The sequence below is a fragment of the Zophobas morio genome, unplaced genomic scaffold, assembly GCF_036711695.1.
Source record: "Zophobas morio isolate AGI-343-1 ecotype UQ-CSIRO unplaced genomic scaffold, CSIRO_AGI_Zmor_V1 ptg000011l, whole genome shotgun sequence".
Taxonomy (NCBI): domain Eukaryota; kingdom Metazoa; phylum Arthropoda; class Insecta; order Coleoptera; family Tenebrionidae; genus Zophobas; species Zophobas morio.
This window is the reverse complement of record NW_026972116.1, coordinates 20,871,359-20,896,672: the sequence shown is the minus strand read 5'-3', so window position 1 is coordinate 20,896,672 and position 25,314 is coordinate 20,871,359. Positions and strand designations below refer to the sequence as shown.

Below are 25,314 nucleotides of genomic sequence, written 5' to 3'. Positions count from 1 at the left end.
TCTGAATTTTTCAGTTTTGGAATTTTTCAGTTTTTCCATTCTTCAGTTTTTCTTTTATTTTTCAGTTTTTCGATATTTCAATTTTGTAATTTTTCAATGCTTTGATTCTTCGACTTTTCGATGTGTTGATTTTTTTACTTTTTCGATTTTTAAATTGCAGATTTTTCAATTTTTTTATTTTTTTTTAATTTTAGATTTTGCGATTTCTCGATTTTTATTTCTGTTCTTCGATATTTTAATTTTTCATGTTTTCGAATTTTTCAGATGATTCAATTTCTTAATCTTTCGATTTTTCGATTTCCCAGTTTTAGATTTTCTGTTTTTTCAAATTTTCGATTTTTTAATTTTTCATTTTTAACATTTTTTCTACTTTTCAATGTTTTGATTTCCCGCTTTATCGAGATTTGGATGTTTCGAAATTTTTATTGTTCAGTTTCTCGATTTATCAGTTTTTCAATTTATAAGTTTTCGGTTCCTTGTTTTTGCCACTTTAGAATTCTCAATTTTTCTAAATTTTACTTTTGGGATTTTCAGTTTCTTTATATGCATTTTTTGGATTTTATAATTTTTCAGTTTTTCAATTTTTCGATTTTCAGGTTTTCGATTTCTCAATTATCTTATGTTTCAGTTTAACGTTTTTTCAATTTTTCTCTTCAATTTTTCCATTTTTAAATATTTCGATTTTTTAATTTTTCAATTGTTGATTTTTCTAAATTCTCAGTTTTTCCATTTGTCAATAATTAATCGATGGATGTTTTGATTTTCCCATTTCTTGACTTTCGACTGTTTCGATCTATTAGGTTTTCAATTTTTCAATTTTTCTATTTTTGAAGATTTCGATTTTTCGACTTAACTTTTTCGATTTCTCAATTTTGCAATTTTTTCATTTCTCGCTTTTTGGATATATTTCAGTTTTGGAATTTTTCAGTTTTTTTTCTTTCATTTTTCAATTTTTCGAAATTTCAGTTGTGGAATTATTCAGATTATTTATTATTCAAATTTTCGATTATACAATTTCTGAATATTTTAGTTTCACGTTTTCCCAATTTCTCTCTTCTTCAATTTTACGATTTTTAAATTTTTGTTTTTTTTAAGGTTCCGATTTTTCGATTATTCGATTTCTCAATTTTTCAATTTTTTAGATTCTCAGTTTTTGGATACTTCAATTTTGGGATTTTTCAGTATTTCCATTCTTCAGTTTTTCTTGTTTTTTGATATTTCAGTTTTGTAATTTTTCAATGTTTCGATTCTTCGACTTTTCGATGTGTTGATTTTTTTACTTTTTCGATTTTTAAATTGCAGATTTTTAAATTTTTTGATTTTTTTTTAAATTTTAGATTTTTCGATTTCTCGATTTTTCATTTTCGTTCTTTGATATTTTAATTTTTCATGTTTTCGAATTTTTCAGATGATTCGATTTCTTAATCTTTCGAGTTTTCGACTTCCCAGTTTTAGATTTTCTGTTTTTTGAAATTTTCGATTTTTTCATTTTTCATTTTAAAAATTTTTCTACTTTACAACGTTTAGATTTCCTGCTTTATCGAGATTTGGATGTTTCGAAATTTTGATGGTTCAGTTTCTCGATTTACCAGTTTTTCAATTTATAATTTTTCGATTTCTTGCTTTTGCCACTTTAAAATTCTCAATTTTTCTAAATTTAATTTTGGGGTTTTTGAGTTTCTTTATTTGCAATTGTTGGATTTTATAATTTTTCAATTTTTCAATTTTTGGATTTCCAGTTTTTCGATTTCTCAATTTTTTTATGTTTCATTTTAGGTTTTTTCAATTTTTCTCTTCAATTTTTTCATTTTTAAATATTTCGATTTTTTAATTTTTCAATTTTTGATTTTTCTAAATTCTCAGTTTTTCCATTTTTCAATCGATGGATGTTTTGATTTTCCCATTTCTTGACTTTCGACTGTTTTGATCTATCAGGTTTTCAATTTTTCAATTTTTCTATTTTTGAAGATTTCGATTTTTCGACTTAACTTTTTCGATTTCTCAATTTTTCAGTTTTTTAGTTTCTCATTTTTTGGATATACATTATTTCAGTTTTGGGATTTTTCAGTTTTTCTTCCATTTTTCAATTTTTCGAAATTTCAGTTGTGGAATTTTTCAGATTATTTATTATTCAAATTTTCCATTATACAATTTCTGAATTTTTCAGTTTTGGGATTTTTCAGTTTTTCCATTCTTCAGTTTTTTGATATTTCAGTTTTGTAATTTTTCAATGTTTCGTTTCTTCGACTTTTCGATGTGTTGATTTTTTTACTTTTTCGATTTTTAAATTGCAGATTTTTCAGTTTTTTGATTTTTTTTTAATTTCAGATTTTTCGATTTCTCTATTTTTCATTTCAGTTCTTCGATATTTTAATTTTTCATGTTTTCGAATTTTTCAGATGTTTCGATTTCTTAATCTTTCGATTTTTCGACTTCTCAATTTAGATTTTCTGTTTTTCGAAATTTTGATTGATCAGTTTTTCAATTTATAAGTTTTAGATTTTTTTTTGGCCTACTTGGTTTCTTAGTTTTTCAGCTTTTGATTTTTCAATTTTTCGATTTTGACCTCTTTCGGTTCCTCACTTTTTCGATTTTTCGACTTCGTGACGTTTTGATTTCTCAATATTTCAATTTTTCAATTTTTCTAATTTAAAAATTTTTGGATTTCTCGATTTAACGAGATTTGTATTTTTCGATGTTTTGATTATTCAATTTCGCGATTTATCAATTTTTCCATTTTTAACTTTTCGATTTTTTCGTTTTGGCTTATTTTGGTTTCTCAATTTTTCGACTTCTCGATTTCTCGATCTTTTGATTTTCGATTTCTCGGTTTTTTGATTTTTTAATTTTTGGATTTTCGGTTTTCCAGTCTTTCGATGTTTCCATTTTCCAATTATCCCATTTCTCGATTTTTCAATTTTTCGGTTTTAGGTTTTTTTCATGTTTCGATTTCTTGACGTCATTGTTTTTTGATTTTTAAATTTCTTAATCTTTCAGGTTTTCGATTTTTCAAATTTTCGAATATTTTAATTTTTCTTTTTTGTTTCTCAGTGTTAATATCATATAATGTATCGAAAATAACCCCAAAAATTGTCACTAAAAAGATTTAAAAAGTCATACAAATTGGAATAAAATGTTTCCAAAACATAAAAATAGCTGATATCAGATCAGCATTCTGGGTATAAGGAAAATGCTATATTTTAGTTTTTTTAATATTTTGTAGAAAAACACGCTAATCTAGTTAATGTATTTGATTAAATTGCACAATTTTCGAATAAATATGGAAAAGTGTAATGTTTTTCAGCGATCGTTGAAATTGCGAGGTTCATTATTCCCTCCAAGTTTTCTAATTTAACTTCTTCTTTCTACTATCGTCTGCAAATCAGATATTGTTAGAGGTTTCTCTGTGCACTAATTCCTCTTTGCAATTCCTGCAACGCTCAACTAAAACTTCTTCGCTGTTTTTCGGCGAACTGGATTTTTAATTTTTTCGATATTTTTGTCGCCCCGGACCGACTAGTGGTGCTCTTGATACGCATGGTTGGTCTAGGTTACTTTCACGGTATTGGCGCCTTCCACGGGGGCGGTTGCTCGGGCGCCAGCACATGGAGTACTCTAGCCGGACAAACAGATCTCCAGTGGATAGAAATAATAAAACGGTTAAAACTATTGGATTAAAGGGAAATTTTTGGCAAAAAGTACAGTAAAGTAAAGAATAGAATACTTTTTTACGTAGTATGCGATTCTAATTATATCTGGTATTGAAAGTGGGAAATTCTGTTTCTGAATATTAAAAAAAAAATGTAGTTCACTTGCAATAATAACCCGTTTTAGTAAAATTGATTAAAACTTACAGGTGCCAGCTGGTATTTTTCACAACTTTCCACAAACTAAACCAAACAATGTTGATTAATTAATTTAAATAGTTTTGGTCAATATTTAACACAAGGTTTATTGGTAAATTAATAATTATAACCTGGGGCAGCAAAATAATCGGAAAGAGGTAACTCCATTATGAATACTGATTAACCATTAATTTACAACATTATGTTTCAGGTAGATGCTTTTAACAATCAATTATCGTAACCGAATGACCACAATAGTGGCTCAATAGTAACGCTGTTGTTTTTCGGTCGCTGTGGTTAAGTAAACATAATTGACTTATATATGTATAAATTTTGACCTAAGTTTTTCACAAAAATAAAAGATCAGACCGAAGAACGTCTAAAACAGTGCCATGTGTATTGTTCGTGCTATAAATCATCGTTGCACTTTTTAAATACGTGAACTTATCCGACTAACTTTGATAGTTTGGACTTTATGGTCTTCTTTATGAAACAGCCGCTAAGCTTGCAGCGTAATCAACTCGTTTTAATGACACATGTCCGAGGCGTAATTAAAAACGGCTATTGGACGTAAAGTAAAAACATTTAAACTTTTCCTGCTTCTGCTACTAATCTGCAGATTCCACCGCCATTTAATTTTATTGCCATAATTCACTGACACAGTTCCATCGTGCAACTACCGAACAATATGTCGACCTTCGTCATCTGTCGCCAGTGCTGCCACGTTAATCCCAGTTATTATTTACGACGAAAATTCCGGGAGCAAAAATTTCAGATTAATATATTGAGTCGCGTTCGTTCCCAATCAAGGCTGATTCAGCGGCGAAACAATGCCGGCCTCGAATATTCTCATTTCGACTAGATTCGCACTCGCATTGTCTTCCCGGTGAATTAAAATAAAATCAATACGGGATACGTACCACCATTTAAAACTAGCACTTTTGTATTCCGTTCGTAGTTCGTAGTCTTCTGGCATCCAGTAGTGTTGCTGTTTGCTTGAATACAAATTTTGCATTTGTAAATAATCGCCCAGACGGGCTTCTTTGGCGATAATCAAGTTCCGAGGCGAGGGAGTGTGCTTAATTTTATCAAGCTCAAAATAAGGCCGGGCCGCTGACATAAAAGGCGGTCTTAATTCCAGAGGAAATAAAAAGAGTTAAATGTTGATGAATGGGGGTTGGTGAAAAATTACGTGCTTGGTGGTATACGAATAAGTACCTAATAAATAAAAAGATAGGAAAAAACTGCTGTATTTTTTTTTTAGAATATAGTGTGATTAAAATAAAATACAAGTATTCCTCTTTCGTGCTTTACGGCGGCTATTTTTTGTATCGTCTGGAAAAAAATTGCTGAACAAGATGCTTAGTATTCTACAGAAAGAATTCGTAAATTAGAGAGTCGCTTCTAACTCATAATCGATTCCAGTTAGCTTTTATTAATACTAATTTAGAACACGATAAGCCACCAGACGCAACACTAACAGGTTAAATCAAACGGAGTCACTCGATGTACGAGAGCGTAGTTTAAGCTCTGAGAATTTTAATTAAACCACCTGTTTTCAAGTTAATCATTGTGATTAGCCATTTCATCAATTGGCAAATTTTGGGCTTTTTAAAAGAAAAACCAAAGCTTTTCTTTTTTCGAAAAATATTTTGTGTGCAGTTTTCGCTAAATGCTGAGCTTTAAATTTCATTCAGGCCAAAACTAGAAGTTACGTTTTAGTTTTTGTTTGGCTACTCTTATCTGTAGAGAGCGAATTTCTAGGTTTAATGTGAGCTTGTGTGAAAACCGTAAGTCCACTATTTTTTTTTTATCTATTTTCCTTTGTTAATCCTGTATATGTACGTTGTTTTAGATTCAAAGTGATAAAAAATATAACGTGACGCAACATGTCAGAACGACTCTTCATGTAGAAAGGAAGAAAATGTTTGAAGTTTCTAAAATTAAACAGCAGACCATACATGAATCTGTTGCATCTACTTCCACAAAAGATGAGCAGTTTCAGTTTAATTTCGATTTATGTAAAATGATGATCCAGTCCAATATACCTTTAAAAAAATTGGACAAAGGCCCTCTTCAAGAATTCCTTGAAAAACACTGCAATCGACATATTCCGGTTGAAAGTACTCTCCGAAAAAATTATGTAGGCCCAGTGTTTCAGCAAGTTTACAATGAAATTAAACATCGCATTGGAGATAATTATTTATGGTTCGCTGTCGATGAAACAACCGATAGTTGTGGAAGATACGTGGCAAATTTAATTGTTGGAATCTTAAACGAAAATTTCCCTAGTCGAGGGTAGGTATGTAGTAAGTTTGAAAATGTTAGATAAAACAAATGGCAATACGATTACCAGATTTGTAAATGACAGTCTTAGTTACTATTTTTGTCAAATGCCGTACCGGCGAATAAAATTTTATTGATGATCTCGGATGCAGCTCGTTATATATTGAAAGCAGGGAATAATCTAAAAATATTGTACTCCCATTTAATTCACTCTACTTGCATTGCCCACGGTTTAAACAGAGTGTCCGAAGGAATACGTTTGCAGTTTCCTACTGTTAATAAATTAGTGGCAAATGGTAAAAAGATTTTTGTTAAAGCCCCACTAAGAGTGCAACATTTTAAGGAAAAATTTCCAAACATACCATTGCCCCCAGAGCCGATTATAACGAGGTGGGGAACACGGTTACAAGCCACATTTTATTATGACAAATATATCAAAGAATTTGAGGAAGTAGTTACGGAGTTTAGCGAAGATTCTTCTCAATCGATTAAAGATTGCATAAATATTTTGGAAAACAAAGATTTGCGACAAGATCTAGCTTTTCTAAGAAGCAATTATCAATTCGTATGTGAGGTAATAGAAAAGTTAGAAAAACCCAACATGTTGGTAGATGCCATAAACTTAGTGAAAGAATTTAAACAACAAGCAAACGCAGTAAGGGGTGATATTGGTACTAGAGTATCTCAAAAACTTGACGAAGTGTTAAATAAAAATGCAGGTTTCGGTGTTCTTTCCGACGTTGCTCGTGTTTTACAAGGCCAGAAGGTGGAAAATTTGGAGTTAGATTCAACATTAGTTGCAAAATTCAAATTTGCGCCAACAACGAGTGTGGATGTTGAACGCACATTCTCCAATTTTAAACACATTTTAAATGATCGGCGAAAAAAATTTACAGTGGACAACGTGGAACATATTACAATCATAAATTGTTTTAAAGAAAACTGAAATACGTGTGTAAAATATAAAGTCTAGGATTATTGTAATAATATTTTATCCAAAGTTCTAAGAAGTGTTCTTTGATTTGTAATATGATTATGTTTTTAATGCTTTTTTGCTTAAAATAAAACTTTTTTATTGAAAATGTTGTGCTTATTTAAGCGCTTACTCTTAATTTTTTTTGTGCTTATAAATCCGCTCTCTACTTATCTGGCTTATTTTTAATTCTAAATTTAAAGTCAAATATTGCTTCAAGGTAAATTAAATGATCAAAGGAACTTACCTTAAGTGAAGTTCGATCATAATTATGCAAGGCATCTGGCTCGAAGATATCATAAGAGAAAACATGTAGTATCGCTTTCTGGTACTGCTGGCACTAGGTTTAAAGAGTGGAGAAACTCTGGTAGACTCCCCTCTCCCTCCACAATCGGTGCGGTATGGGTTCATTATTTTGAAGGAATTTGTAACAATCATAACTAGCAGGTAAATGTTGATAAGCACGACCATCACATTTAGGGCTTTGGGGTGGGTTATGATATCTTCGAGCCAGATGCCTTGCATAATTATGATCGAACTTCACTTAAGGTAAGTTCCTTTGATCATTTAATTATGCTGCGGCATCTGGCTCTCGTATATCATAAGAGAAAACATGTAGTTGTTTAAAGAGTTATATTGTTACAAAACTGGGTACTGCTAAACGTCAACAGAACAAAGAGAAATTTGATAGGAGAGCGTTCCTCTGATATGGAATATTAGGTCCCTGGTTCTAGAATCGAACGAGCAAAAGCGAAATTATCATGCAAGGGACAATTATAGAACCGCGCAAACACTGTGGAGCGATGACTCCAACCCGCCGTTTGGTGGATGGTTTGTAAAGATACGCCCCTTCTAAAAGCAGAAGAAGTGGCAGCGTGGCGTGTGGAATGCGTGGTAAATAGGTCTGTATCGACGCCGGCTTCAAAGAGGATTTCTTTAATCCATCGACTAATCGTATCGCGGGACGCTCGATTATGCGGTTTTCTGGTCTGAATAAACAAGTAATCTGGGCTAGAATGTCGTATGTCCTCAGTTTCGTTGAGATAATTGAGTAATGTGGTTGCGGCACATATAGAAGGGTTTTCCGTAAAGAAGGGTAGCTGAAGACAGGGTTGCGTTCCAGTCCAGGACGAAGTTTTGATTGTCTCCGTAATGAAAATTTGGATACCATCAGAGGACCGCTTGATGTTCGAGAGGCGAATTAAATGAATCGACTGGGTGCGATGTCCGGTTGTCAATAATAACAGTGTGGCAAGTTTTTGGGACAACTGTTTCAAGGTCAAGTTATCAGTGAAGAAATTTCCCAAATAGTCCAGAACGATTTGGGGGTCCCAAGTGAAACGATATTTCCTTTCAGATGGTCTTAGCTGGGAAATACCCTTCATGAATCGTTTAACGAGAGGGTCAGCCCCGATGTTGTGATTCAGAGTTAAAGCGAGCGCCGAGCGGTGACTGTTAAATGTTCCATATCTGCAACCTGTAGTGTCCAATACGTGCTGAAGAAAAACAAGAACTTGACTGGGCGTAGCCGAAAACATCGGCACCTTGTGTTCAATGCAGTAAGACCACCACATTTTCCACGTAGAATTATATTGTAATATTGTTGACTTGGCCACCGAATGGATGATGGTATTTATGGCTTCCTCTGGAACATTTCGGAACTTAAGTGCTTGGCTGATAAAAGTCCTGCTACCAGGGTAAGCTGAGTTGACAGGGGGTGTGGTTGACTGCAAGGTAAAGATAACAAATCTGAACTTGGTGCAAATATAAGAGGATCTTGTGTAAGTAACTTCAAGAAAATGGGATACCAAGGCTGTGTGGGCCAGAAAGGCACAACCATAATGCCTTCCGCTTGGTCATTCACAATTTTGTTGAGGCACCTCAAAATTAAACAAAATGGAGGGAAGGCGTAAAAAAATAAGCCTGTCCATGGAATTGTGAAAGCATCGACATGTTCTGATTCGGGATCGCGCAGTAGAGATACGTATCTTCGACACTTGTGGTTAGCTTTAGAAGCAAAGAAATCAATTTGTGGAGCACCAAATCGTAACGTGATTTGGTTGAAGGCTCCGTCCGACAACTCATATTCGGTTTCCTCGGGAAGCCTGCGTGATTCCGAATCTGCTACTGTATTTTTCCCCGAGTTAATATATGAAGCAAAAAGCCATAAATTTCTTTCTTCGCAAAATTCCCAAATATCTCTTGCTAGTTTAGACATCGCTGGGTATTGTATACTGCCCATGCGGTTAATGTATGATAAGGCAGTCGTATTGTCCGTTCTGATTAAAATGCTGCAAGATTTTTTATACTTTGCAAAGGATTTTAATGCGTAAGCAATTGCCAAAAGTTCTAGATAATTTATGTGATGTTGTGCTTCAGTAGCAGTCCACCAGCCATGTGTCTTTTCGTCGTCGCAACAGGCTCCCCAGCCAGTAAGAGACGCGTCAGTATGAATTACAAAGTCGTAGTTGTCAAAACGTATGTCATTGTGAGAGGTTTGAATTGCTGATTCCCACCATAAGAAATCATTCTGCAAGGTTGAAGAAAGGGACATGTATGTGTCATAATTCATATGGTGATCTCTTAACGCTTTGAACTTCTCCCGCTCGAATGCTTTAGTGTACATTAGTCCGTACTTTATCGCCGGACAGGCCGATACAAGTGTCCCTATAAACTGTGCAAAAGCCCTAATTGAACAACGGCTTCGGTTTTTAAAATCGCGAATCATATTAAGATTCTTCTTGCGCTTTTCTATAGGAAGGGAAATTGTCATGGTGTGGCTGTCCAAGATGAAACCCAAGAATTTGCATCTCTGCGATGGAATAGTTTGGGATTTATCCCAATTAATTAAAAACCCCAATGAAGTTAACACCTGGACAACCACAGATACATTTCGAGAGCAAGCATCCCCCGAGTTCCCAAAGATGAGAAAATCGTCCAGGTAGATCACGCAACAAATGCCACGAGAGCGCAAACGGGATGCAATAGGGCGTGTGAGTTTTGTAAAGACCTGAGGCGCTGATGCCAAACCAAATGGCATACAGGTGAATTCATATAATTGGCCATTATGTTCGAAACGAAGATATTTTCGATGGTCAGAGTCTACGTTTATCATAAAATAGGCATCCTGCAGGTCAATCGTAGACATGTAGCAGCCCTTTCGCATTAGCCGGGCAGCTGTTCGATGATCTTCCATTTGAAAATGAGAATTGGCCACAAATGTATTTAGTTGCTTAAGATTTAAAATGAAACGATCTTTCCCATTTGGTTTTTTGACTAGAAAAATTGAGGAAATGAACTGATCGTTGCGCGGCAGGCATTTGCGGACTGCGCCCTGAGCTAACAAGTGCTGGACGGCGCGGGTGATTTTTCCCTTTTCGGAGACAGAAAAATTTTTGTGCCTGGGAATAAATCGTTGCTGAACTTCCCGAGAAAAAGGGATTTTATACCCCGCTATATGGTCCAGCAACGTTCGGCTAGTAGAAATTGACCGCCATACTGAATGAAATTTCCGCAGGCGGCCTGCTATGTGTGGTACCTGTGTTAATGGTGGCGCCTTGTCCGTTGCTGTTTGTACGAGGGAGTTTTCGGTCCTCTTTGTCTGCCCCCCCCCCGGTGACGAGACGGACCTGGCCGGTTTAAATTCTGGCGATAGGAACCGTGCTGTTGGTGGGTTGTGCGGTAAGCCGGCATCGAAGTAGAGGAAGGTGCAAATTTCTTAGTTGGAGTTGGTGTCGATTTTTGTTTGAGCTCTTGGCTGGCCTTCTCCAAATATTTGGCGTTTTTAACTCTCTCGGTTAGGTCGTCCCCAAAAAGAAATTCACCTGGAGGGGTCTCGCGCGTAAGTTCGGCGACTGATTTACTGAGGGAAGGCGCAATCCGCTCGCGCCGGTCTTTAGATAAACAAAACATCAGGTCGGTAAGCACTTGCCCGGCTTGGGTGAGAAGCGGCAAAACTTGACTTGCGGAGGTGTTGTGGTTTGTGATAATTTCGTTAATGCTTTTTCCCAGGAAGCTAAGCCCCTGGCCCAACTGCGCTTGAGCTGCGCTCCGAGAGTCGTCACGGGTTTGATTTGGGCCCGACAAAATATTTCTGACGATCGGATTCAGTTTCGGTGGGATTAAGAATTCGCCATTGGACGGGATGACAACGTCTTGCAAAAGTGTCGCTTTTTTGGCCGGGTCTAAGCCCTGACAGCAAATTCTTTTCCAGCTGGCTGACAAGGTCGAGTGAAACTGATACGGGGCAGCTACTGATGGGCCGGTCTCACCGAGCATTTCCAGTACGTGCGGGTCGAGCGCCACGTCATCGTGTTCCTGGAACGCCGGCTGTGCAGCGTCAAGGTTAGCTTCCGGATCGCTTAAGTGCGTAGGTTCAGACTGCACGGATTGGTTAGAATGGCGACCTATTTCACCTGCAGCATCGAGTACAGCCGAACCAGGCGTTGCCGTGCCACGCAGGCGACGGCCAACGTCGTCGTGAGGATGTTCGTCTACGGCACGCAGCTCGTAACCCGAACCTGTAGAAAGTTCGTCCGCGGCACGCAGCACGCGACCCGAACTTGTAGAGGGTTCGTTCGCGGCACGCAGCACGCGACCCGAACTCGTGGAGTACGGGGGGCTTCGATGTCGTTCAGCTTCGATTCTTCGCAATCGTTTCCAAAGTTCTCGCCGGTCGTCCTCGGAGCTGGAGGAAGAGCGATGACGACGTTTGCGGGATTTGTGATGACCCATTGTTCAGTCACAGGCGACGAGCGGACGTGCGACGTGCCAAGCTCGAGCACTAGAAAACGAATGAACCCATACCGCACCGATTGTGGAGGGAGAGGGGAGTCTACCAGAGTTTCTCCACTCTTTAAACCTAGTGCCAGCAGTACCAGAAAGCGATACTACATGTTTTCTCTTATGATATACGAGAGCCAGATGCCGCAGCATAATTCAGTATTTACTGTAGAGTAAAAGCCTGCAGAATTTTCATTGTCCTGAAAATTTGTTTATAAGGTTGAAACTTATTTTTTACAACATTGATTAGTATTTTAATGTTACTGCTATCAGGTCCCATCAGATAAAGTCAGGTCAGGATTGGTGAAGTCAAATTAGATCAGGTCAGGTCAGGTCAGGTCAGGTCAAGTCAGGTCAAGTCAGATCACATTAGGTCAGGTCAGGTCAGGTCAGGTCAAGTCAATTCATGTCAGATTATAAGTTTTTATAGGCCTAACAAAACAGAAACTGGGAAGATTATTACTATACAAACCAACCTTAAACGATCAAGAACGGCTTGGGACCTAGTAAAGAAAAGAGCTAGCAAAATCAACTCAAAAATGGCAGTGAATGGCAGGAAAACCTAGTGACCTTAATAAAATCGAGAGAGAAATAAGAAAACAGCGAGAATATAACATGAGGAAAGAACAAGGAACAAAGTGACGGGCACCGAAAAGAAGAGAAGAAGAATTCAAAAAAGAGATAAGTATTTTGACAGACGAGAAAAAGCCAAAAGATGCAGAGAAGTTGTTGAAGTTCTTACTTACTAAGACGAAGACGGCGAAAAAACACCCTGTCTGTATTGGTGGACAGAAGAAGTGGCAGAGGCGAGAAGAGAGTGTATAAAAAAAAGAAGGAAAATGCAGCAAATAAACGCAAAAGCTAAAACCAAACAGGACGAGAAAGTAAAGATGGAAGCTGAATACAAGGAAGCAAGGGGAACATTTAGGAAAATAACAATACAATCAAAAGAGAAGAAATGGAAGAAGTCTGTTCAGAAGTGGGCGCGGATTCCTGGGGAAAGGGTTTTAGATAGTAAGTAGAAAAATTGGGGCGAATTCGAGAGCAACATTTGAAGGTGAAGAACTCAAAGAAATTGCACGAAAAATGTGTGTGAGAATTGTGTGGGAGAACCGAACAATAATAAACGATAGAGGAAAAAACGAAGTGACGGAGGAAGAGATTGTTGCAGCGGTAAGTCATATAAAGGCAGGCAGGGCACCAGGACCAGATGGAATACCACCTGAGGCGATAAAATGGTTGGCAGAGAAGAGATCAAGAGAAGTAGCAAAGATGCTGAACGGATTGTATCAGCAAGGAACATTTCCAACACAGTGGAAGCGAGTAAGAGTTTTAAGAAGGAACAACAGACATCATTGGATGTAGACCCCATGTATATGTTGGACACAATGGAAAAGCTATATGAACAGGTCATAGTTGCAAGGCTGAGAAAGGAAATGGAAGAAAAGCGAGCCATCAGTGACAACAAGGACAGATTCAGACCAACTAGGTCAAGTGAGAATGCCATGGAAGAAGTCATGGGGTGGCGAGGAAGATCCTATGCCTACTGGTGATCCTGGATGTCAAAAATGCTTTCAATATCGCCAGGTGGGATGGCATCATGAGAGAGATAAAAGAAGACAAATAACGGTAGAATTAACCTCTCAGATAGATGCCTAAGTGTCGATGGCCAATAAATGAAAATAACAGCTGGAGTGCCACAAGGGTCCGTCTTAGGACCAGTACTATAGACGATTCTAGGATACACAGATGACTTCGCGCTGGTGGTGATAGAGAAAGACAGGACACAGAGAGAATGCGACCAATAAAGCAGCACAGATAATCAAGAAAGGGTTGGACAAAGCGGAAATATGTAGATATGGCGACCGAAACGACAAAAGCGGTAATTTTTGAGGGACGACGAAAGATGACAGAGGTGATAATAAGAATTGGAGATGAAGAAATACACATTATAGACAGAACAAAATACCTAGGAGTGGTATTTGAAAGAAACTGGAACTTTGCCAAACATATAGAAGCAGTAACCAGTAGAGCAGAGAGAAAAACGATGCAGCTAAGTAGGCTGCTAAAAAGTTCCTCAGTCTTAGACAGAGATTTATAAATGATTATATGACAGTTCTCACTTTTCATTAATGTCGTTTGTAATCTGTCATTTAAACGCAGGGTGGATGTATTCTGTAACCGCTTGTAGGCAAAAATATCTGGTTATATACCCTGATTTGCAAATTCAAGAAACATCGTTAGAAGCCCACATTAGAGAGTAATCAACAGATTTATTCGAGCTGGCAGGGTCAACAAAGGGAAATCTCCAGGAAGACCTACAGTATTTGAGGAAGTTTTTGATGATTTGAGACGACTCGAGGAGAATACGCAAATATCTTTGACAAGATTGTCACAGCAGTCAGGAGTTCCTGTTGCAACATACGAAAGGATATTACAAAATATTTTCAATATTTACTGTGATGTTTAACCATAATAAATTTGTTTTTTTTTTATTGTAATGAAGTAGTTTTACTTTTTATTGCGATATTAGTCATTTAGGCAACACGTTATACAGATGCGTGTGGTATTTGTCGTGAATCCTTCGCCTTTAGTAAAGTCCATATAAAGCGATAGGCGGCACGCTTCTGTAACCTACTTCGACCCTATTTTCATTAATAGAAAACCTGTATATCTGAGTCTCGCCCTTCTCTAAAATTCCCCTTCCTTCTTCGCCTTACTTTTTATCTCGTCGATGAGTCATTTCAGTTCTTCTAGATGGACTTTCATTTTTTCATTGAACCCATTCATTCTCTAATTTTCTTCATCAGAAAGTCTTTTTCACTATTGTCTTTTGTGAGCGTCTTGTCTATGTGTCGGCAATACGTTGATTTTTTTAAGAATTTCTGAACTTTGCGCTTAACCTCTGTTACTTTTTTATCAGATTCTTCATTATTAGATCTTTTATTTTATTATTAATATTATTTTCGAATTTTACTCCCCTTGCCCTGGACTCGAAATAGTTTTTTTTCCTTTCCTTCTTTCGGAAGAAGTCTTCGAAATTCTCTAACTTTTTATACACCGGTGTTTTCGATGCCATCGTTTCACCAGCGCTCCAACTGTGTGCCATTTTCTTGAAGATTCCAGTTGCTCTCTCTTCTTCTTTTGCTTTGATCGTTCCTTCTCTCGCAATAACATGTTCTTCCTCCGGGGAGATAATGTAGGATACTTTTTCTATTTTTTCAATTAGCAGTTCCCTGCCTCTGTACAGGACTCCTTACTATGCGGGGTCTCTCCCGAAAGACCCTGTTCTAACCCTCATCTCCCTTGCCAACTTCCTGTTTCTTCGTTCTTTCAACTTCCTCTCCGCGTTTGAGGAAGTGGTTCGTAAATTTCACGTTTACTTCACCACTTCTAGTAGATTTTTTCAGCATTGAGGCTTGGTCTTCCACCATCTGACCTGGCCAGACCTTTTTTTTTCTATGAAAGGGAAAACTCTCATGGGCGTCAGGGACTTAGGTTCGACCGTCTCTAGTAATGCCCGGACTGTTATCGGCTAAATCCCTTTGCTCGACCAGTTGTTCTCCTACCACCCGGGAACCGCGTTGGCATTACTTCGCTTCCTTTCGCTTTTTTTGTCTATCCATCCATTTTTCCTTTTTTTCCATAGCCCTATCATGTGTTGATTCTGCAGGCATGCATTTTTTTTTATATACATATAATCGTCTTATGTCTTTTTTTTCCTTGATTTACTTGTGATCTCTCTCTTCTTATTCTCATTCATTCACCTCTCTCACTTTTTCCCTTCTTTCTCTTTCACTGTTGTACTTGAATTTCCTTTTTATTATGGGCACTGGCATCCTTTCTATTGATATCTTCATCCTTTGACATCAGTTCAATCATATTATCTACATTCACTTTTTTACTCACTTCCATTTCGCATTCTTCTCTCACCCTCGTCCATCTGTCACATTCAAAAATCGCGTGCTCCAGGTTTTCTTCCACCCCTTCCTCGTAATACCAGCAAGCTGCACAGTCAAACTTGCCTATCCAAAACTCCCATGACCAGTGAGCATCTCTAGCCTTCCCCTTGCATGCTCCTGAGAAGGCCGACCTCGGCTCCCTCTCCCTCTTATTCTTCCTTCTCTTAGCCAGTGCGCATAGTACCTCTCCGGACACTCTACGATACGCACAACATACTTGCAGAAGCATGTTTCTCTGAACACCCAGAAGCATTTGTCGATACTTCTATATGCGGTATTCATCGATTCACGTCTCCGCCCTATACAACAAAATCCTATAGACGACACTACATAATACTCTCGTCGGCCCACAGCACCCACAACCATTTTCGCCTTACTTACCACTCGTTTGACTTATTCGGCCGTGAACGGGGGAACCCTCATGGGCACCAGGGACTTAGGTTCGACCGTCCCTGGTAGTGCTAGGACTTTTACCAGTTAAAATCACTTTCTCTCACTCCCCGGGAATCGTGTTCCTAATCATATGTACCTCACTGCTTCCCGGGTCTCAACCGTTCTACCTTCCACACACACTTATCTCTCGAATCGTTCTTCTTCCTACCAACAAGTGAGAGAGACCATCCATACACCCACGAGCCTCAGTGCCTCTTTGGTACTTTCTCTCAGGTCCTCTTCATTGTTTCCTATCATTATCACAGCCAGATCGTCCGCGTATCCGATGAGCTTTCCCTCATCAGGTACCTCCATTCTTAAAACCTTGTCATAAAATACTTAGGTATGTTCTACAGGAGCGGCCCCAGGACCGATCCCTACGGAATAACGGCAGTCATTTCAAACTAGCCCGTCTCTGTTTCAGAATCGCCTTCCACAGTAACCATCACACAAAACCGTCGGGTACCCCATGTACCCACATTTGCTCCTCTAGCATACTCAAATGCATCCATCGGCTCTGAATCCGTACTGCGTCTCCGCTAAGTCACCGGGCCTCTGAACGTCTTTCCTCAGTTTCTCGATCAACATTCCCTCATACAGCTTGCCCATCCCATTCAGCAGGCAGATGGGTTTATATTTCGCTTTCTCTCCTTGCTTCTTTGTTTCTCGATCAACACCAGTCGTGCCACCTTCTACTCTTTGGGAACTTGTCCTTTCACATTCTCTCGCATAAATCTTACAAACTTCTGGTGGTATTCTGTCTGGATCCGGTGCCTCGCCCTTCTTCACCCTTCCGTCCACTATCAGATCTGTCCACTCTAGAGACCCGTGCTCGGGAAAGAGCTTGCGGGCCTCCTCCATAACATTGTCTCCACACGCGATACTTTTGATTCCTCTTCCCATCTATTTTGTTACAATCTTATACTCTTCTCCCCACACATTCCTATCTATCTCCTTGCATATTCTCTGCCACGCTTTTTCCTTCGATCTTTGGATCGTAAGTTTTGACCTGACTTGACCTGACCTGACCTGACCTGGTCTGTTTTTTAGCGAAAGGGGAAACCTTCATGGGCACCAGGGACTTAGGATCGACCGTCCTTGGTAGTGCCATGGCTTCTACCGGCTAAAACCTCTTCCTCGACCAGCTGTTCTCCAATTCCCCGGAACCGCGTTAGCATTACTTCAAGGAGGTGGTTGATCGTCACTTCATTCTCCCTTGTCTTGTGACCTTTCTTGAGCTTTTTCTTTACATCCTTTCTCGTCTGCGTTCCTCCGCCTCTTTTTCCTTCATTACGCCTTCAATCATATCTAGAGAGCGGATTTATAAGCACAAAAAAATTAAGAATAAGCGCTTAAATAAGCAAAACATTTTCAATAAAAAGTTTTATTTTAACCAAAAAAGCAACATTAAATAAGCATAACACTTTCATTAAAATAGTTTAATTTTAAGCAAAAAAGCATTAAAAACATAATCATATTACAAATTAAAGAACACTTCTTAGAACTTTGGATAAAATATTATTACAATAATCCTAGACTTTATATTTTACACACATATTTCAGTTTTCTTTAAAACAATTTATGATTGTAATATGTTCCAAGTTGTCCACTGTAAAATTTTTTCGCCGATCATTTAAAATGTGTTTAAAATTGGAGAATATGCGTTCAACATCCACACTCGTTGTTGGCGCAAATTTGAATTTTGCAACTAATGTTGAATCTAACTCCAAATTTTCCAACTTCTGGCCTTGTAAAACACGAGCAACGTCGGAAAGAACACCGGAACCTGCATTTTTATTTAACACTTCGGCAAGTTTTTGAGATACTTTAGTACCAATATCACCCCTTAACTGCGTTTGCTTGTTGTTTAAATTCTTTCACTAAGTTTATGGCATCTACCAACAACATGTTGGGTTTTTATAACTTTTCTATTACCTCACATACGAATCGATAATTGCTTCTTAGAAAAGCTAGATCTTGTCGCAAATCTTTGTTTTCCAAAATATTTATGCAATCTGTAATCGATTGAGAAGAATCTTCGCTAAACTCCGCAACTACTTCCTCAAATTCTTTGATATTTTGTCACAATAAAATGTGGCCTGTAACCATGTTCCCCACCTCGTTATAATCGGCTCTGGGGGCAATGGTATGTTTGGAAATTTTTCCTTAAAATGTTGCACTCTTAGTGGGGCTTTAACAAAAATCTTTTTACCATTTGCCACTAATTTATTAACAGTAGGAAACTGCAAACGTATTCCTTCAGCCACTCTGTTTAAACCATGGGCAATGCAAGTAGAATGAATTAAATTGGGGTACAATATTTTTAGATTATTCCCTGCTTTCAACATATATCGAGCTGCATCCGAGATCATCAATAAAATTTTATTTGCCGGTACGGCATTTGGCAAAAATAGTGACGTAAGACTGTCATTTACAAATCTGGTAATCGTATTGCCATTTGTTTTATCTAATATTTTCAAACTTACTACATACCCTCGACTAGGGAAATTTTCATTTAAGATTCCAAAAATTAAACTTGCCACTTATCTTCTACAACTATCGGTTGTTTCATCGACAGCGAAGCATAAATAATTATCTCCAATGCGATGTTTAATTTCGTTGTAAGCTTGTTGAAACACTGGGCCTACATAATTTTTTCGGAGAGTACTTTCAACCGGAATATGTCGATTGCAGTGTTTTTCAAGGAATTCTTGAAGAGGGCCTTTCTCCAATTTTTTTAAAGGTATATTGGACTGGATCATCATTTTACATAAATCGAAATTAAACTGAAACTGCTCATCTTTTGTGGAAGTAGATGCAACAGATTCATGTACGGTCTGCTGTTTAATTTTAGAAACTTCAAACATTTTCTTCCTTTCTACATGAAGAGTCGTTCTGACATGTTGCGTCACGTTATATTTTTTATCCCTTTGAATCTAAAACAACGTACATATACAGGATTAACAAAGGAAAATAGATAAAAAAAAATTAGTGGGCTTACGGTTTTCACACAAGCTCTGCAGAATATTTTGTTGTTACTTTCTAATTTTAATTCTGGAAAATTCCTTATCCACTCATCCGGCGTCGATTTTACTTTCGGCATTCTTTTAAAATATTAGTAATATTACTAAAAAGAACTCAACATGTAACAAGGGAGAACCACGTATAACACTGTACTACGACAGATGGGATAGTCTGATGGTTGTGAAATAAACGGTTCACTTAAAAGTTTCCATTAGAAAAATTTTAAGATAGGTAGTTGGGTACAATAATCCTTTTTTCTAGAAAATCTTCAACGGTCTTGCCGCAAAATGCCGAAAAAATATCTGGTTAAAAGCTTTAATTCATTATCAACGGAAGTAAGGATTTAAAGTCATAAAATCTATGGAGAATTTTTCCAATCCTATAATAAAATTTTATTACCCAAACGACCGGAACGTATTCACAGAAAGGGTCTGGAGTAAGTGTACTTCAATGGTCAAGTCCAGGTAAAATGCATACGATACGATACGCCTAACTAACAAGTATTTGTCATCCCGACAAGGCCGGCATTTGAACAAAATATGCATTAAAACTCATATTCGTCGAAGAAAGCATTAAATAAGCATATAAGTTTTAATATGCATAAAATTGAAAAAAAGCAAATAAGCATAAAAAAAATGTGTCAAATGACTCCAAATTGTGTCATAGTTACAGATATAAAAAAGTTTTGAAGTGCTTACATTTTTCACAAAAAGCATTAAACCTAGAAATCCGCTCTCTATTTATCATGTTCTAACTATGCATGTGTAGGTTCCAGAGAATGCAAATTCCAGCTTATTTACACTAGTAGATCTTATGACAAAAGCCACAAGCATTTACCTAATACCCACTTTCAGGTTTTCCCGACGTTTCATAGCTCCTATCTTCCGTTTAGTACCGGTTTCATTAGACTAATGACCTCCGAATAGATTTCAGTCGATAACGTATCTATATATTTTCCAAAAATATGAAAAATTTGACAACTAAATTTAAAACCATTAAACTACGATCTATAAAACTCAGCTTCTTTGATTTATGCATCAGGGGTGAGGAAAGTTCTGTTTCAATAGTCTTGAACCAATTTTTGTTTTTCTTGTAGATTCTATCATCAGGCTAATATGAAAATTTAACAATTACATAAAAAGTTGTAAATTTTAGAACAGTTGCAGTCCTTTTGATTTTGGATTTTGAATTTACAACCTCTGTCTGTTGATGTGTGGAACGTCAATACATATCCATTACTTTTTCTACCCCTAGAGGCCGACCTATTGTGCCGTTTGATAAAAATAGTTCTGTTTCGCTTTCTGCTTTATCGAAATTTTCCATCAAAACCTTGTAACATATCTATTATCTATTCTGAATCACCGAAACCACCCTTCCACAAGATCGCATTTCCTCCCAAATGCATCCCCGCCGCAACATCTAAACATTTCACGCTCCAGCACACCCAAATTTTGATAAATGCCACCTGTGTCCCCACATTCTAATCCTACACAAGAACGTCTCCCTGTTGCAATAATTTCTCACTCCGCCGCTCCCCGTGCACGTAATTACCTCCACCGTCCCCCGCGCCCCTAAATTACGGCCCCATTAAGAACCTGCAGCGAAAATAATACCGTTCGTTCCGAATTCCCGATAATTTGTTTCGCTGGATGTTCGTTTTGAAATAATAAAATTGCTCTCTCGCCCATCGCAGGTAATCACTTTCCGCGTTGTTTAATGACATAACAGATTGAACTCCAACTTATGATGAGATTCTGGAATCGGTCGTACACATCGATTCTAATTGCGAGGGAAAAGGTCGCGGAAGCTGACGTGTACACAGAACGGGCGAGGGTCAAATCATCTGAATTTCCGTCATTTTCCTGTCTGCAGCAGGAAATAGGTCCTGCAGATACAATCGCTGTGTTGAATGGCCGTTTGACGCTGTTTTATTACGAGCTGCGTAAATGGTACGGGGTTAAATAATGTACCCAATAAACACAGTTATGTTGCAGGGATGTTAATGCAAGTTAAATGTGCTTACGAACTTGATACATGTTACGTGGTACATACTGGTGACATAAACATTGTTTCAAACTGGAGATGTGTTTATTGGTACATCGTCATCACTAAGGCTTGGACTTTTATATTTTTTTAATTCTCGATGTCTCAGTTTTTGAATTTTCTATGTTTCGATTTTTCGGTTTTGGTACATTTCGATTTTCCAATTTTTCACTTTTTCAGATGAAACTTTTTGTGAAAATGTTTAATTTAGTATCAGTTTTCCAATTTAGCTTCTCAGTTTTTTAATTTTATGATTTTTCACTTTTGTGATTTTTCAATTTTTCTAGTCTTCATTTTTTCGATTTTCCGACTTTTCGATTTCTCAATTTTTCAACTTGTTTAAAATGGTAAATTTTTGTAGGGAAATATGGATTGTGCAATTACGCTTCACCCCTCGGTCTGACAACGGATGAAAAAATTCGTCACAAATAAGACTGGGGCGGGTGGGTGGGGCTTAGTTTTTTGCTTTTTTTTTCGTAACATTCACAGTTTTCTTTCAACAATACGATACTTACAACAATTATTCCAGAGAAAGAACAATTTTGTAATTAAGCCCCGCCCCTCCCCTAGGCTCACGACGAAAAAAAGACATCACACTGGAGATAAGGTGTGTGGACGCGGCTTATATTCTGATTTTTTTGCTTAATGTACTTAGTTTTTTTTTACAATACGATATTTAATACCTATGGTAAATTTTTGTAGAGGAATTTCGATTTTGCAATTAAGTTCCTCCCTCGGTCCGACAACAAATGAACAATTCATCACAATTGAGGTCGGGGCGGGTGGGAGAGGCTTATTTTTAACTTATTTCTCTTAATATATATAATTTTCTTTCAACAACATGGTACTTACATGGTAGTTTCTTGTAAACTACTAAATTAACTAACTAAATTTTTTGATGTTACAGTTTCTCAATCTTACAATTTTTCTACTTAAAGTTTTTTCTTAGAGGGTATTTCATTGCCAAAATCACTCTTATTTTAGTAAGTATTAGCCCCGCCCACACACCGACAACTCAAAAAGTCAAAAAACTTAGAAATCGAAAAATTAAAAAATGAAGAAATCGAAATATAAAAAGATCCAGAAATATAAAAGTTGAGAAGTCGAACAATAGAGAAATCCAAATAGCTCCAAATAGAAAATTTAAAAATTAAGAAACTGAAAACTGAAACATTAAAAAACATCTAAAAATCGGGAACATGAACGATCGCATAATTGAAATGTTAAAATCTGGATAAATTGACAAATTGAAAAACTAAAAAATCGAAAATTCGAAAAAACTAAAACTGAGAAGTCGAAAAATAGAAAGATGGAGAAATTGAAGCATCAAAAAGTTGAAAACTGTAAACTTTAAAAATTCGAAATTTTGAAAAATAGAAAATCGAACAACTGAAAAATCGAGTAATTGAAAAATTTAAATATCAAAAAAAAAGATTCGAAAAATTGGAAAGTCGAGGAATTGAAACAACAGAGAATCCAGAAACTGAGAAATTTAAAATCGTAAAATGTAAAATTTGAAAAAAATCCAAAACTAAAGAAATCAAGAAATCGAAAAGTCGAAAACCGAGAACTTGAAGAAGCGAACTATTGAAAAATTCCAACACTGAAATATCGAAAAAGTGATAAATTGAAAATTCAAAGAACTGCAAAATTGAAAAATTGTAAAGTCGAAAAGTCTAAACATTGATAATCCAAAAATTTAAAAAATCGAAAAATTGAAAGACTGAAACATCGAAAAATCGAAAAGTTGAGAGATGTCGAAAAATCGAGAATTTGGAAATCGAAATATCCCAAAATCAAAATATTCAAATTAGAAAATTTAGTAGGTATTAAAAAAAACAGAAAAATTGAAAAATTTGAAATATAGAAAAATATCGAAAAACGAGAAATGGAAATCGAAAATCGAAAAATCTAAATTCTAGAGGTCGAAAATTCGAAAGATAGAGAAATCGAAAGATCAAAAACCTGAATAATCTAAAATTTAAAAATTCAGAAAATTGAAAAACTAAAATATCCAAGAATTGAAAATCGAAAAATCGGTTATTCTAAAAAATCTAAGAATCGAAAAAATCGAAAAAGTTAAATATCAAAAAAATTAAGAATCGAAAAATTGGAAAATCTACAAATTGAAACAACAGAGAATCCAAAACGTGAGAAATTTAAAATCGTAGATTCTAAAATTTGAAAAGTCGAAAAACCGAAAACTTGAAGAAACGCACACGCACTGAAATATCGAAAAACTCATAAATCGAAAAATCAAAAAACTGAAAAATTGAAAAATTGCGAAGTCGAAAAATCGAAAAATTGAAAAATTTTCAATTAATGGAAATAGGAAAATTGAAAAATTTGAAATATAGAAAAATTCAGTATCAGTTTTTCAACTTCGATTTCTCAATTTTTGAAATTTACGATTTTTCACTTGTGATTTTTCAATTTTTCTAGTCTTCTTTTTTCGATTTTCCGATTTTTCGATTTCTCAATTTTTCAACTTGATTAAAATGGTCAATTTTTATAGGCAAATATGGATTTTGCAACTGCGCTCCACCCTTCGGTCTGACAACGAATGAAAATTTCATCACAAATGAGACTGGGGCGGGTGGGTGGAGCTTATTTTTTCCTTTTTTTTTTCTCAACATTTACAGTTTTCTTTCAACAACACGATTCTTATAACAATTATTCCACGTAAGGAAGGATTTTGTAAGTAAGCTCCGCCACCTCGGCTCACGACGGAAAAAAAAGCATCACACTTGAAAATTCAAAAAACCGAAAAACTGAAAAATTGTAAAGTGGAAAAGTTTAAAAATCAAAAATCCAAAAATTTAAAAAACTGAAAAATTGAAAAACCGAAACAGAAAAATCGAAAAGTTGAGAGATGTCGAAGAGTCGAGAAACTGAGAAATCGAAATATTCCAAAATCGAAAAATCAAAACGTTTTAAATTGAAAAATTTAGAATTAAAGAAAACAGGGAAATTGAAAAATTTTAAATATAGAAAAATATCTAAAAACAAGAAATTGAAAAATCGAAAGATGGAAATCGAAAAATCCAAAATGGAGAAGTCGAAAATTCGAAAGATAGAGAAAACGAAAGATCAAAAACCTGAATAATCTAAAATTTAAAAATTCTTAAAATTGCAAAACAGGTATATCCAAGAACTGCAAAATCGAAAAATCGATTAATCTAAAAAATCTAAGAATCGAGAAATCGAAAAAGTTAAATATCAAAAGAATGAAGAATCGAAAAGTTGGAAAATCGAGAAATCGAAACAACAGAGAATCCAAAACCTGAGAAATTTAAAATCGTAAAATCTAAAATTTGTAAAATCGAAAATTCAAGAAAACAAGAAATTGAAAAGTCGAAAAATGGAAAACTTGAAGAAATGGACAATTGAAAAATCCCAACACTGAAATATCGAAAAACTGATAAATCGAAAAATCAAAAAACTGAAAAATTGAAAGATTGTAAAGTCGAAAAGTCTAAAAATTGAAAATCCAAAAATTTCAAAAATCGAGAAAATGAAAAACCGAAAAATCGAAAAATTGAAAATTGAAAATTAGTTTTTCAACTTCGATTTCTCAATTTTTTAATTTTACGACTTTTCACTTTCGCGATTTTTCAATTTTTCTAGTCTTCATTTTTTCGATTTTCTGACTTTTCGATTCCTCAATTTATCAACTTGTTTAAAATGGTAAATTTTCATAGGGAAATATGGATTTTGCAACTACGCTCCACCCCTCGGTCTGACAACGAATGAAAAATTCATCACAAATTAGACTGGGGCGGGTGGGTGGGGCTTGTTTTATTTCACACTTGAAATAAGACGGGTGGAGAGGGATTATATTTTGTTTTTTTTTTGCTTAAGATACGTAGTTTTTTTACCTGTGGTAAATTTTTATAGAGAAATATCGAATTTGCAACTAAGCTCCGCCCTCGGTCGGACAACAAATAAACAATTCATCACATTTGAG

The 25,314-nt window shown here is 36.1% G+C and overlaps 1 protein-coding gene across 1 annotated transcript; it reads right to left on the bottom strand.

The window, feature by feature from the left end:
• Positions 1–7,820: 7,820 nt before the first annotated feature.
• On the bottom strand, positions 7,821–11,838 carry LOC135127379 (uncharacterized). Its single transcript, XM_064053825.1, has 3 exons — positions 10,734–11,838; positions 8,942–10,671; positions 7,821–8,831 (listed from the first exon to the last, which is right to left on the bottom strand). The coding sequence occupies exons 1-3, from the start codon at positions 11,836–11,838 to the stop codon at positions 7,821–7,823; spliced, it is 3,846 nt and encodes a 1,281-aa protein (XP_063909895.1).
• Positions 11,839–25,314: the final 13,476 nt, after the last annotated feature.

Bases quoted from the DNA above. Each gene is read 5' to 3' on its own strand.
- LOC135127379 (XM_064053825.1), bottom strand. From the start codon at position 11,838: ATGGGTCATCACAAATCCCGCAAACGTCGTCATCGCTCTTCCTCCAGC. The intron at 10,672-10,733 runs GTCCGTCTCGTC...TCGTACAAACAG, and splicing joins CCAGAATTTAAACCGGCCAG to CAACGGACAAGGCGCCACCA. The intron at 8,832-8,941 runs GTTGTGCCTTTC...TTTACCTTGCAG, and splicing joins ACCAAGCGGAAGGCATTATG to TCAACCACACCCCCTGTCAA.